This window comes from Biomphalaria glabrata, chromosome 1 (assembly GCF_947242115.1).
Source record: "Biomphalaria glabrata chromosome 1, xgBioGlab47.1, whole genome shotgun sequence".
In the NCBI taxonomy this organism is placed as follows: domain Eukaryota; kingdom Metazoa; phylum Mollusca; class Gastropoda; family Planorbidae; genus Biomphalaria; species Biomphalaria glabrata.
The window spans coordinates 10,667,394-10,683,277 of NC_074711.1; the positions used below are offsets into that span (position 1 = coordinate 10,667,394).

At 32.9% G+C, this 15,884-nt stretch overlaps 1 protein-coding gene across 1 annotated transcript in view; it reads left to right on the forward strand.

Moving 5' to 3' along the window:
* Positions 1 to 15,509, forward strand: part of LOC106072714 (phosphatidylinositide phosphatase SAC2-like) — a 159,723-nt gene extending 144,214 nt beyond the window's left edge. Inside the window, exons 13-19 of the mRNA XM_056021373.1 lie at positions 1,083 to 1,211; positions 3,349 to 3,419; positions 4,345 to 4,578; positions 5,184 to 5,329; positions 6,359 to 6,514; positions 7,562 to 7,652; positions 8,476 to 15,509. Coding sequence (XP_055877348.1) covers positions 1,083 to 1,211; positions 3,349 to 3,419; positions 4,345 to 4,578; positions 5,184 to 5,329; positions 6,359 to 6,514; positions 7,562 to 7,652; positions 8,476 to 9,580 — 1,932 coding nt within the window. The 3' untranslated portion in view covers positions 9,581 to 15,509. The remainder of the gene's footprint in view (positions 1 to 1,082; positions 1,212 to 3,348; positions 3,420 to 4,344; positions 4,579 to 5,183; positions 5,330 to 6,358; positions 6,515 to 7,561; positions 7,653 to 8,475) is intronic.
* The last annotated feature ends 375 nt before the right edge of the window (positions 15,510 to 15,884 follow it).

Genomic DNA, 15,884 nt, shown 5'->3' on the forward strand with positions numbered 1-15,884 from the left:
TTAATATTTAATAGATATTTTGACCTGTGGACTTTATTAGTGAATATTAAATGCTCTTTTTTTTTTTATTTTTGAAAAAAACATGTAGCCGGTAAGCCCGGTATAAGCTTTGTATGTATGCAGTGTCCTGCAATGACCCCTTCCTTTCATTAAGAAACATTGAAGTTGGTTATGATCCAGTAGGGGTCACGTGATGTTCAAGAGTGCTAATTTGTAGATTTTGATCCGTTTCTTTTCTGTACACGATGTCCAGGAGTGGTTCTATTATTTATATTCAACTACCCCACTCCAATAGCTGAATGTGCTCAATTGAAATGTTTCGATACTGTGGTCGTTTGTTAAATCATCTGGTTTACATAATTTCAGACTAGGCAATGTCCTATTGGATTTGCCTGATGTGATAAAAGGAAAGAAAGTTTACACTTGTATAAAACATTATTTATCAAAATTCCTTTCCGTTCAACACTGGAGACTATAGTTTAGGTTTTATCTGTTACAGAATTGTTTTTAAGAGTATGCTTTATTCGTTACAGAATAGGTTTTGTTCTTTTAGATTTGTCTTCTTTCTGAAATACTCCCATGGGGGCAAACTGTTGTCTACAATCTAGTACTTTAGAGATTACATAGGCAAGTGCTGATTGACTCGGAAGTTGTTTGAGTTCATTGCTTTGTATTTTGGACAACTCTGAATGTCTTTGGTTCTTCATTGATTGTATCTGTGGTCTTCCTTGAGTCTAAACTGTTCTATCTACTATCATGCCTGGTGGCCGAGTGGCAAAGTATCTTGAGTTTGAATCCTGGTGAAGACTTTTTTTTTTTGGGGGGGGGGGGTAACTTTGGGATTTATGGGCTGCTTTGTACTTGACACTAGTTGTGAAAGTAAAGGTGTTTGATCGTTGCTCTGGCCACTTGACACTCTCGCTAACTGTAGGCGATATAAACACACGAGCCTTGTATCGTAGAACGAGAGGTCTGTAATGGGTACATAAGCCATAGACCTGTGTGGTCATTTTTTATTTTGTTTTTATGCAAGGCAAAATTTTGGCATAGCAATAAATACAACAACTTTCTCGTCTGTTCAGTTTCGGAAACTTGGGTTGCTTCCCCCTGAAGAGAGCCTCCCGTCAAGTTGTAGGAAAACATACCAACAGATCTGGGCCAACAACGGAGACGTCATCAGCAGGCAGTACGCTGGTACTGCAGCTTTGAAGGTAAGTTCGTAACACTTGTCTACTAAACTCTGACAAGGCATTGCGATTACTTTGTGCTGGTCTCTTTCCCTGGGATCCGCTACTTTCTGCTGTTCATCTCTCTCCTTTGTTTCACCCCCTCCACCCGCACTACGCTCAATATTTTGTAGACGATGCTGTTACTGTTATACAAGGAAAAGTAGCAGGACTCGAAGGCGCATTCTAAAAGCGAAATTTTTAAAATGGTTCTGTTGACATAATTGGACAGAAAAAGGAGTCCTAAACTAACGTACATCAGAAAAAAGAAAGTTTTATTTCCTCAAAGGAAATGTGTATTACAATTGTGTGTTTAACACAGTTAACACTGCTCAATACACTGACATATTACAAAAAGAATAATTGAAATCTTATTCCTTCCACAGCGATTAATATCAGAATATACTTTAACGGAGCGATTTGAAAATATCTGAACATTTTTTTGTATTTCTTTATAACATATTACTTTTTTACATTTAAGTTTTATATATATATTATTGTATATATAGGCCTATATATATAAGGTATATAATTTTTTCCTTCCATTGTTATTCACAACGGCTATACATGAAGAGAAATGGGCAGTTAATGTTGTTGTAACCTGTTTACACGGAAAGTGCAGAGCGTTCAATTACATTGAAATGTTGATCTGCTGTGTGTTGGACAATCCAAATAAAGAAATAATTTTCAAAAGCGAATCGACAGTAACAATTATTGTCAAACAGAATACGTCCCAGAACTCGTGCTAATCTTGCCATTGTAAGAAGAGTTGCATAACTTGGCGTGTTATATGAAAAACACAAGCATATAGACATGAACACGCATTCTCCATGTCACTGAACGAATCCAACGCTTTGAATGTGTAATGTCAGGCATCAGAAGGTCTAATGACTTTAGCCTTGTGCACTTCTTACAATCAATTCATTAATGCGAATGCACGAAGATTCTCAAAATTTAAATTTACCGTCAATGTTAACCCAAAAAAAAATCCGTTTTATTTGTTCCAATTGTTAATTGCTACCAGCATCCATTTGTTGTCCCCCATTATTACTTCTAACTCAAAACGCGGCTTATCTACTAAACGTAAACGTGATGTTCAAAACAGTCCATGTATATGACAGCACACGTTTATTCTGAACAGGGGGCCGAATGGCTTAGTCTGGCTAACTCAGCTCTCATTGGTTTACTAACACCTCTGATGTCACTTCCCTTAATAGTTGCGTCATTCTCTCAGACTCAACTTTTTGGTATATCATCTTTATAAATAAATTTTAATCTACTATCTCCCTACCATTACACTATCTATAATTGTTTTAAAGTGTGACATTTAAAATCTATCCCTCTTTGGATGTGCATAAAATCATTACTCTCTCTGTGCCCGTGGTCCCGTCTGGAGCATATGCCACCAACCAGCTTCCCCCAGGTGTCTTGGTTCTGGCCGAGTTTCTCCAACTGTCACCTTCCAGCTGAAGGTCCATCCTCTCCCAGGTCTGTGACACTTCAGAAGACTAAGAAGTAAAGTAGTTAATATATAAAACACTGAACCATAAATACAAAAACATAACCTAACAAAACACAAGGAATAAGGCACATTTCTTATTCCATTAGATAGGACTAATCTATCTAAGTACTCTTCTACCCAATTGCTATTAAAAGGTATATTTAATATAAGGTGGGGAATAAAAGGGAAGCACTCTTAAAATTAAAAGTACTTTCTTTTTTCTTCACAAATATGACAGTTTATTAATATTATTAAATGCTTTTTTATAAATACATTCGAAAAATCTTGTCCTAGGCTTAAATTCAGCTCTGCATTAAATATGTTTTAAATGTAAAGATTCATTTCATTACTGAAGAGCTACTGTAATCAATTTTAAGTAATCACTCAATTCTGCACTTTAAGCCAAAGATGAGTAATTCTTTCCATATGACTGGCTATAATGTTATTAAATCTGAATCAAATGATTTTAACAAAGCTTGATTCAGTCTTCTAGAAACTGTTGGGTATACATTTCATCTTTAACATAGGACTTTAATGAATGTTATTTATATTAATTAGTTTAGATTAGTGTGTAGTAAAATCGAGAAATATTAAAATGATGATTGTAACTCTATTCTATAGGGAGACTATACAAGAACAGGGGAGAGAAAGCTAACCGGCCTCATGAAGGATGGAGTCAATTCAGCCAGCAGGTAGACTTCCTCTTGTTATTGTCTCCCTTAGACTTGCCTCCTGCCCCCCCCCCCCTCCTACCTTGAATACCTCCAACACTAATCTTAGTTTAGTGAAGTGGTCTGGGGCAGAGGCATTGTGCTTAGAACTCAGGTCACTCTGACATCATCATCAAAATAGAAATAGCAGTACTCACATTTCTGTAGGGGAATCCTTACTTTTTCTTCTGTTTTAAAGAACACATACTAATACTTTGATATTTGAATAAAAAAAAGAAAGAATAGGATTAAAGTTTGTTTCAAAATGTTTTGTTTGTAATTTTTTTTTTTAAGAAGTTTACTTAATGATAAGTCTATACTATACACTTATTAATCACAGCACTTTTGAGATAGTTCTTTAAAGTGTGCAGCCCTTTAAAACACTCAGAGGTAAAAATTCAACTGAACAAGGAGTGTATAAACGTCTGCCATTGTAGACACAAAATACAATTTTGATTAAAAAAAATAAAGACTGATCAGATAAACTTACAAGTAATTTTGATTGTCTAAATGGTTGGGGTGGGTGGGGCAATTTTTGTGTTAGTGTGACACTGATCTAGACTAGTTTGATGATTTGAGCATCAAATTCGCTCAGTAACCTTAAACTTATTTTGTTTTTCTAGTTAATTAAAGATATTTTTTTGGTGTAAGGGCTATAATCCATGAATTATTTTTTTTTATTTTTTAACGCTTGGTAAAATAGTAAATAATTGTTGACTTTTGTTTAAATGGAAACATTTTTTAAATGTCTATTGACTTATTTTAATACTTTTATTTCACATAGTTTTTTTATTTTTCTTATAACATTAATTATTGATTGAAGACTTTTTTTTATTTTGGTGATAGTTGTTTTTACAATTGACTATTCTCCCTTACATCTCTCATCAGTCTGCAAACATCATTTCAGATATTATTTAAGATTCCGGGATGCCTACAGGCAAGCAGCAATAGATTTAACTCTTGGGCAGCCAGTGCCAGAGTCCATCTTTGTGCCCTCCAGTGAAGGGGATGACATTGATGCCTGTGAGATCTCAGACAAGGAAGAGAACTTAAAAATGATCATAGAGGATTGTAAAAAAATGTTAATAGTTGAACCTGAGCTGTGCCATGGAGGGTGGGCACTAGTCAATGCTGATCCGAGGTACGTCAAGTAGTCCCACTTAATCATCTGAACGTCAAGTAGTCCCACTTAATCATCTGAATGTAAGGTCAATAGCCTTTAACTCTGATCTATTTTTCAGAGCCTTTTTTATATGGTATTCTATTAGTAATACACAACTTTCCTGTAATCCAGTAATTAATTGATAGTTTTTTCTATAGACATCAGAGCTGAGTAATATTATTAAAGCAGAGTAGCACTGACTTTTGTTTCAGAACGTATTAATGTTGCACTAATAGTATGAATTTTGGAAATATTGAAAGCTGTGATATGGTTGTAGTAAATCCATTCTCACATGAATATTTGTGATCTGTATAAAAGAGTTCTTCTCCCCCCAAAAAATATTGTGTAGTGATGACTTACAACTGATAAAAACATTTTTGTTCACTTTTTATGGAAATCTCTTTGAACAAGTCTGATTTACTCAAAAGAAATAAAAGTTGGCAACATTTTATCTTTCAGCTAGTTTGGTATTTATATGAAATTTTGTGATTTTTTAATTTCATTCCTTGATTTTGTGTGCTGAGGAAATTACTGTGATTAAAGTACTTCCATTTGTATGGAACTAACCTGATTTGTCATTTCAGTGAAGGTGATAGTGACCAGCAGGATATGGACATCATACTTCTGTTGAGCCAACGTTCAGTCTATGTGGCCTGGTACGATGATGAGGCAGAGCAAGTGACCAGGTACCAGCGCATCTACCTTGAAGATGTGGACAGAATAGAAATTGGTAATCTCAATTTTTTTTCTACAGCCTGAGAATTCTTTGTTACTTTAAAGTTATACATATTGAACTGTACAATTTTTTCTTGGTATTATAATTTTATAATGAGATATAGACAGATTTTAAGAATTTTTTTTTTTTTTAATGTGTTTAAAAGCTTTTTGAGTATAGTCAATGTGAAGGGAAATAAGTCTTCATTTTCTGTATCTATAGCCAAATATAAGATCTAAAAGGTTTTTAAAAACATCCTTTTTATTCTAAGATTAGTGATATGCCTGGACCCAAACGCTAAATAGATGTTCTTACAGTCTTGTCCTATTTTGTCACTATTTCATCTCATTTAATTTTTAAAAAGAAAACTTAACTTTAAAAAAAATGTATGTCATTAATTTGTTATATAAATGACAGATGATAACAGTCAATCATATTTCTATATGCCATTGTAATCCTAAAAGTTGTGAATTAGGACAAGCCTGACTTACTTAAGATGTAAACTTGGTATAAGTGTTGATCTTGTAAGAAAATATGATAAAATAAAATTAATATCTGTTGCATAATCTAGACAATCTATTATCAGATACTCACTAATCTCACTGACTATATCATCATTTCTCTTGGGTTTTTTTAAGCTTTCAAAAAATATCTTACTTAATAGAATTTTATAGGTCTACATAGCTGGATAGAATCTAAAATGAATGGTCAGTATAGGAGATTAGAATTTTTATTAGTGTGCCAGAGTTTGAATTAACTGTACAGTAATCACTATCCATTTCTATAAATATTGGGTCCCTGACCCTGTTAGCATTAAACAATGTCTTAAGGCCTTGGTTTTGTGCATCACTATAGCAAATTATACAGCAACTAATGTCACTATGTAAAACAGGGCTTTTAAAAAAGGATTGATTCTCATGAGGCTGTGTGTCTAAGTGTTTGTTATAAAAACAAATTTCAAGCGTCCAGGAAATAATGTATTTCTTTTCAGATCTGATGTTGTATTACAGGAAGACCCTCTCTCTGTTTTCTCTTTTATTTCAGGAATGGAGCCAGCTAGATTTACTTCTAAACACCTGTGTCTAAGGCTCATTTACCACCATCAGGAAGGAGAGGGATTGTTCCATATGTTCCGCGTTCCAGCCAATCGTTTCTTCAATAACAAATCCATCGCCATCCAGACACAGGAAGATGCCCGGGGTTAGTGTTCTTGTCTGTAAATCTGTAGGGTATGCAAAGGGAGAGAACCACTCACAATGGATATGTGATATGATCAGAGTAATTTAATGAGCATGAGTTTCAGGACTTTCAACTGAAATGAATGTTAAAATAAAATTAATCTCACAAGGAAAATGAAGTCACAACTGGAAAACTTTTAACTCAAGCAATGTTGTATGAATTGACCTAGATCTAGATACCATTTGGCTTGTGGCCATAAGGATTTAGCTGTTATCTTCATTATGGGTCTAATGGATAGAGTCTAAGTATTAAATTGACTAAATAGTGGAAATAGACTAAATAGTAGATGCAGTCTAAGCAGTTGATGTGGTCTAAGTAATGCAAATGTTTCATAAACTAAAATGTTGTTCACAGTACACCATATTGTACGCAGTACACCATATTGTACACAGTATACCATATTGTACACAGTACACCATATTGTCTTTGCTTATTTTATTCTATCATGGTTACTGCATTCAGAGATAAAGGAAGTAATTTCATGCTTTACAAACTATTTTCTTTTAGTACCAATGGTTGGTCTGACTATAGCTAGCTCCCAGAGTAAAACCTTATAGTCTGTTTTTTAAACTTACTATTTCCTTTATTTGTACATACAAGTACTCATGTCACTTTACAATGTTTTGGTATATGAGTTCTTGGTTGTATTTTATAAAATGGATTCTTTTTTATCTTTCGTGACATCAGAGGCTGCTTCTCTAGATCCATGAAGGTTTATATAAGTTTGTTGTGATTGACTTTTTAGCTGTGGATGGTTGTTTCATTTGTTTAGAGAAAAAGAAATACCAGATTATAGTTCTTCATTGGCTATTTCTATAAAAACATGTTTCAAAATAATTTAATGTCTAAAATAAATTAAATTTAAAATTTAAATTAAGATTGTCTTCTTTATAGTTAAATAAGAATGGACAATTTTGCTTTGTATTTATTGTTCCTTCCCTTGTTCTCAAGCCTAAATGTTCTACTGCTGCTGAAAATCAGTGAGATCTTTGAGTGTTTGTATTTCAGATCATTTGAGAATCATTGCTGACACCTTTAAAAATGCTCAACAGATAATGGGCATGGAACTAGAGATTGTGGAGAAACCAAAGCTAGACAAGTGAGTGATGAAGAAACAGCTGCAGTCCTAGCTGGTGTTGTAGAGTTTCCTATCTGACCAATTGGTCAAAGAGTATATGCAGTGACATAACTAGGGTTTTTGATGCATTTTAAGGCACCCCCTTTACCCTTTTTGTTTCAGTGTTTCTCAAAGTTTTACTTGTGACACTCCCCATACTAAATTATTTCCATTTGCATCTCTATCTCCTCCATTAACTGGGTGGTACTTGAATGGTAGTTTTACCAACTGCAAGAAATCACATTGACTGTCTTTTTCATCCCCTTCTTTGTAGAGACATATTTCAAAATTAAGGACTGTCTATGGTTAGGTATGCAGGACCTACACGCTAGCTGTGCTTTTGAGCTGATGATGCAAAAATCAACTGACCAGCCTTCTTAACTTTTCCCAATTATGCCAGTTACTTTATAAATATCAATAAACTTTTAGCAGTATTCAAATTTAGACCCATAAGATTTGCAACCAATCTCTAACCACGTGATCACCATGCATCTCACCTTATAATACCTGGCACCTTTCAACCAGTATTAGTACACAATATCATCACTAAATATAACGATTACATTAAAATATCTTGTACCTAAGAAGTAAAGTAAATAAAATCTATTTACATTTTTTGTAACTCTCTGAAACTCTAAATATCTTACTTCAAAAAAAGGATCATAGATACTTTTTTTTTAACCTTTACATATCATTTTGCTGATATATATATATATATGGAAATATTTCTTTGTGTAATTAAATTTAGATATTAAAATACTAAATATAAAAATACTCAAATCTAATGTTTTAAATCCATGCTTAGGAAAAAAGCAACAGCTCATCCTGACATTGTGGACATTCTTCAACAGCAGCATGAGAACTCTTTAGCCAGCATCTCATTGCCAAGAGATATTTCAGCTGATATGAGCTCCTCTATCACAGAAGACCCTGGGATGGCCAGACTGCAGCCAGATGCTACAGCAGGTACTTCAGATGCTGTGCCTATCAGGTCAAAATCACCTCTGGACTTTCTCAGCTCCTTACCCAGGCCTAATCTGACCGCAGCGACTTCAAGGTTCTCTTTCCCAAAACCTAATCTGAAAGTGAACCTGCAGAATTTAAACTTGATGAAAAAGATCCGAAGAATCAAGGACAATGAAGAGCAGCAAGAAGACAGCGAGGTCGACATAATAGATGAGACCACTAAAGATGTTGTACTGGACAGCTGCGGCATTCTTGCGTCCAGCCCTAACCAGATCATCCTGTCGTCCATGCATCTTAAAGCTGAGAACAAACGCAACTCGTCACATATGGAATCCTCTCATTCAAACTTTGAACCCATGATAGAAGAAGGTTCTTCTAGGAAAGCTTTCAATTTTGAAGACATGGAGTCCAACAGCTACGTCAGACTAGATCATGTGAATAGCGGCACAAATCTTCTAAGTTCTACAGAACAAGATATGAACCACACTGTTCAACCCAATGTGTTGAGATACTCCACAGGCTCAAACTGGAAAGAAATGAAACTTGGCACTGAGGGAGTACTCAGCTACACTGAGGACAAAGAGGAGGAGGAGGATGAAGAGGATTACACTAGCATGAAGGAGGTCCAAGCTATCCTGGACAAGTGTCACCAGCTACACCATCCTCACATGAAGACATCTTTGAGTGACACCACCATCAGTATGAACCTTGTGTCAGTGCCAGATGATGGTCCTGGTGTGTCTAAAGCAGACAACAGAGAATCAGGCTTGATGTCTAGGTTGAAATTGAAAGTGTCAAACTTGTCCAGGCCATCTTCCAAAGTTACTGATAGTCTGATCCCAGGAACCAATATTCGCAAGTCTCAACGTGCTCTGGAAGTATTTGAGCAGCTCCTTAAGGAACAAAATCCAGGCGAATGTAAAACCTGCTTCATGTTTATATAACAATAATTTCTTCTTAGCTTTGTATAGGCTAGTGATTATTTATTTATATTTTTGTTTTGGAAAGAGGTTTATTTATGTAAAAAATATTTTTTTATGAAGTTTTTAAAATTATTACATTAGACAAATATTGAATGAATTATCATACAAAACAAAAATCTAGAAACAGTTGAATAAGTGTGTTTTGTTGTATAAATTATTACCAAAAGTGATTCTTATAACAGAGTTGAAGTCAGTATTTTAACTTGTTTATTTTGACAGCATTTGATGGATATTATGACAAGAAATGTTTTTTTTTGGACAATGAATAGGCGTGTTAAGTTCTTTGAAATATTTTATAGATCTCATATTTATTGAATGCTAGAGTTGTGTTAATAATTAAACGTATGTAGCGTGTTATTGCTCCGCAAAATGTATTGACCATAAGCTTTTGATTCTCATAAACTTTGGCTTGTATTTATATTTGAAAACATTCTCTTCTGCTTTGGCAAGCCACCAAGTTTTGTAGTCTAACAGCATAGAATTCACCTATTGACAAACACTGAATTTTTTCTGGACAGTTCATTAATAAGTAGGCTATAATATCAGTTTTGCCAACCTGTGAAGAACATGGATTAGAGCATAAGAAACAAATATATTTAATATTTCTTTTACAATTTATAATTGATATTGAGGATGATTTTAAAATGGAAATTATTTGATGAAAATTGAATGTTGAGTTCATATTTAAAGTGTGCACAATTAAGCAAGGCTTCAGTCTGTGAAGACGAAGTTAAATTTCTTGATTTTTGTAATGGAAAATTTTCAGTAAATGGTACAAGTCTACATTTAAAATCATTGGCTTCTCATCCTTTGCAAAATGAAGGATTAGCTCTGATGTGGTTTGGAGTTTCTTTGCTTCTTGCAGTTACTCTTACATTGCATTTCTTTTTTTTTTTCTTTCTTTTTTTTAATATGCAATTTTCAAATTGATGACAATCATATTTTATTCAATTAAGAATTGTCTTGTTGTCATTAATTCTGCATTGAGAGGCGTGCTATTAACTGATTGACAAGCTGTTTTCACATATTCTGTGTTCTTATGTTTCATTCCAGAGTTCAATTTGACCAGGAAACGTTCAGGCAGGTTTTTTGAGTTAGTTTGTTTAACAGTTCCATACAAAGGACAACTAGAAGCCATTGTTTTTTTTTTTATTATATTCTTACAATCTCCAAATATACACAGTACAAGAAGCTAAATAGTTGTCACCCCTAACCAATAGCCTCTTTGATTGTATGGTATTGACTCATAAATTGTTGAAACTGTCCTTTTATCTCTATCATTTATTCATGGCTTCACTTCTGTATTGTGTTCATGTTTCACCTGGCAAAGTTCATGCCCTTGTATATTTGTGTGTGTAATCAATATATTTATTTATGTGTGCCATAGTGACTTAACATTTACATTCATTGTTGTTGTCCATCAGAGAGAGTTCACTGTTTTGTTTCCTCCTCAAACACTTTGTACCAAACTCAGAAGAGGAAACATTTGTTTTCACCATGACAACATTCAAAGATTTGTGTGTGTGTGTTTAAATAATAATGAAATGAAATGTTAATTTCAATTTATTGAGTATTATTGGAGCACTGAACTATATCAATTTACAATAAAGATTCCTAATCTTGAAATGTTTATATAAAATTAAATTAGAATATAACAAGTTTGTTGTAATGAGATTGTAGAATGTTAAAACAATGAAATCACAACTAGGAGCTTAACCCAGGTTTGTTTTAATGCTTATATTTTGTCTCAGCGTTACGCTTTTGCCAGTAAATAGCAAATGTATATAGTTATTACGTAATCTTTTTTATAGCTATATATATATATATATATATATATATATATATATATCAATCTCAATTGTGAAATAAAGAGTGCTGAGTTTTCTTAACTGTCAATTATAACAAACAAAATGTATCAAGAGTTTTCTTGTAAAATGTTAGCCAGTGTTGAGATTTTGATTCCTACCAATAAGATAATAATTTCATAGAAAATGTGCAAACAGAGGATGCAGTTTTCTGTTTTGTTGGTTTGCTCAGTTTTTGTTTCCTTCCTAAAACTTGAAATAATTTTGAATCTGTGATCATCACTTGTAATATTTGCCAATTATTTGTTGTTGTTTTTTTGCTAAGCAATTTTCTGTTTGGCTTTTTATCTTCAATATTTTGGATTCAGTAGTTTACTGTGACATTTCAGGGTTAAAATTTTATTTTGATAAATTTGATAGTGAATGGACTTTAATATATTTGAAAATTTGGATACTTTGTTTGATAGATTTTATTTTGATAAGTTTGATAGCGAATGGACTTAAAATTTATTTTTTTGTATTGAGATGCTTTGTTTGTACACTTTAGGTAATCAGTATGTTACTGATTATGACTTAGTTTGTCTACAGGTTCTTCCCTTTGCTATTAGTGCGACACTGAACATGCTTTGAAATGTTTAAGACCTTGTTATAGACATTGTGGTTGAGGAGTAAAGCACTTAATTGCCATACTGGGGACGTTCAAACCCTTAGAAATAATGAATATCATAATTATGGGATTCTCCACATTTCCTCAGCTTGAATATAATGGAGAACATAAATGAAAGTAACCTCATGACCTTCTTCTTTTATGACATTAATTCCTAAAATAGTTGACCTAATTATCCTCTTGACTATGAAGAAGATTTTTACTGGATAACACAAATATTTTCCTTTTTTTTTTTTCACATTTTGAATGAACTATTGAAAGCTAAGAAAGTCATAGCCTTCTGTACAAGATAAATATCTTGTATTCAGTTGAAGTGATATATTTGACAATGTTTCTGTTTGACTCACATTGTAAATGTCTTTGTACTTAAATTTGATTCTTTTATAACGTTTTATATTTATATTTGTTACTGCCAGTTTGAATTTTTATACATGGACTCAACAGACATGTACATTGTTGGCCTTGCAATAGAACAAAATATTTCTAGTTGATATTTCTAGCTGTAAGATAGCCAAAATGTGTCATTGTACACTCTCATACTACTGTCATCTATTTACTACACTCCATAAAAACCAAGCATGAATTCTTTCCCATTTGATTTCTGAAACTAATCTCTCACTATTTCTGCACTAGAAAAAAAAAGACCTTCAAATTAGCTGTTTTTTTTTTCGTTTTTCAAAATTTGATATTCAGGCACTTACTTTATATATCGTAGACCTCACTTTGTCATAGTAATGTGTTTTGTTCCTTTTGCTGTTCCTGCAATACCCTAATACAAAGTTGGCTAGAGAAACCAATTCTACACTGTCTAGGACATAAATACCAGAGGTTTTGATGAAAATTTGTAGCATTATTGTGCTAACACAAAGCTGCTAAACATTATATTAGCTTAATAACCTTTAACAAACATTGCACAATTCAGTGATGAATGGACATTCTAAACAATGCAAAATGAAGAACTGCTAGTTCAGACTTTGTGTCATGTCATTTGATTTCAATAATGTCACATTTTTATTGTAACATTTTTCTTGTAAAGAGGTCTAAGGTAAAGGTCAAGGTTAGCAAGTTTTAAAGAACATTTGATTGAACTTTCATTGTTTTTGAAATAGGACAAAAAGTGTTTCTCACCCAGTTCTATAGGGCAGTGAGATCTTTAAGTTAATATTGAGTTAGCAACTATTTTAACTTCTATTGAGGTCTACACATGAACTTTCATTCATTCATTGCTTGTACTTCATTCTTTGTTCCATAATTGTACTTCACTACATTTTCATTGCTTGTACTTCACTACATTTTCATTGCTTGTACTTCACTACATTTTCATTGCATGTACTTCACTACATTTTCATTGCATGTACTTCACTACATTTTCATTGCATGTACTTCACTACATTTTCATTGCTTGTACTTCACTACATTTTCATTGCTTGTACTTCACTACATTTTCATTGCTTGTACTTCACTACATTTTCATTGCTTGTACTTCACTACATTTTCATTGCTTGTACTTCACTACATTTTCATTTCTTGTACTTCACTACATTTTCATTTCTTGTACTTCACTACATTTTCATTGCTTGTACTTCACTACATTTTCATTGCTTGTACTTCACTACATTTTCATTGCTTGTACTTCACTACATTTTCATTGCTTGTACTTCACTACATTTTCATTGCATGTACTTCACTACATTTTCATTGCATGTACTTCACTACATTTTCATTGCATGTACTTCACTACATTTTCATTGCTTGTACTTCACTACATTTTCATTGCTTGTACTTCACTACATTTTCATTGCTTGTACTTCACTACATTTTCATTGCTTGTACTTCACTACATTTTCATTGCTTGTACTTCACTACATTTTCATTTCTTGTACTTCACTACATTTTCATTTCTTGTACTTCACTACATTTTCATTGCTTGTACTTCACTACATTTTCATTGCTTGTACTTCACTACATTTTCATTGCTTGTACTTCACTACATTTTCATTGCTTGTACTTCACTACATTTTCATTGCTTGTACTTCACTACATTTTCATTTCTTGTACTTCACTACATTTTCATTGCTTGTACTTTACTACATTTTCATTGCTTGTACTTCACTACATTTTCATTGATTGTACTTCACTACATTTTCATTGATTGTACTTCACTACATTTTCATTGCTTGTACTTAGTTCCCCTCTTGCTTAAATACATTCCTAAGTTTCTGTTTCTCTTTTTTTTTATTTCATATTTTTTTATTGCTTTGATTTTTTTTTTTTGTGAACAGCTGCGCTGCTTGTGGTGGCTGTTTTAAACTGTAAGGATCATGTCATTGTTTATTTAGAATATTTGGCTGTGCATAGAAGACTGTAGACTTCCATGTGTCACCAGTTTAAATCAGCTCTAAATCAATGCTCACTATTTCTACTTCCAGATTCACAGAAATATATGATAGTGTTTGGTGAACTAGTAGCTACTTGGGAATCTACTTCCTTTTATGCCATTATTTGTGACATATTTAGTAAGGGTTTCTGACTGTATTTTAGACTTCAATGTTTGATCCTTTAAATAATTTATAGATTTACCAGAATCTAAAAAAAAAGTAGCTTGGGAATGTTGGAGCTGATTGAAATAAAAGTTTAGAAGGACGGAAAACTTTGTACCCACTGAAAGTAATGTTTAGCCAAGACTATAACCAACCAAGCTGTACACTAGTTCTAAATAAAATGTAATTCTTGTCATTTCTTTGTTTGTTTGTTGTATGTATTTTTTGTCTTTTATCTTTGTTTTTATCTGATTTTGTGTATTTAAACTGTAAGGCAGAAACATTATCAAGGAACAAGAAGTCTGTTGAAAAAAAATGTTTCTGTGAGTGACTGATCGACCAATACTTTTTTTCAGCTCAGGTATTATTTTCTAGGTGTAATAGAATTTTGTTTAAAGTAAATTTTTTTTTCTCATAAAAAATTAGCGTTTTATATTAAAACTGTTTTTTTTTTTTTTGACGAAGTGACATAATGTCTTGGTCTACGAGATAAACCATAGTCATTCTACAACAGAAGTTTGGTCTACATGTGATTACAATTATATCTATGCCATTGTTTAGTATGGTCTAAATATGGTTTAAGCATTCATTTGTTCTAATTATTGTTTTGAAGTGCTAAATAGAACATAGGTGTAGTGCATAAATGGATTCTAGAAACAAAAAGCACACAAAAAAATTCCTCAATATCATTATGTATAATAAGTGTGGATAAAAATAGAATCTTACATCTTCACAGAGTAGCTTCACTGTTTACTGATCACATGACTAGAAAATGTTTTTGGAAGGTTGCTGTGTACCCTAGAACAAACATGTATAAACATAGTACTTGTTAAGGCTTATACAAGAACAATAAAACAAAGCATAATACCTGGATCTACCTAAGTGTGTCTTTGTTTCTCTGTTTTAGTCTACATAGAAATATTTGTTTCTGTCTGACTAGCCATGCAGAGTTTTGCTTTGTTTTATAACTTGAAGACATTTTTTCAATAAAAGAAGCCCAAACCTTCTGCATGGTGACAAGGGAATGGTAGGTTTGAACTCGGGACCACCGTAATTACAGTTCCAAGTGCATTCTGAAGATCAGGCAGCCATAGCTTGCAGAATTATTGGCCTTCACAACCATACCAGATGGGGAAAATATAAAAAAAAAATAACTTGAGAATGAAATGATTTTTGTTCAAAGATCATTTAACATATATTTCATATGCACACACATACACCTTTTGACAATATGAAATTAAGATTCAAGAACC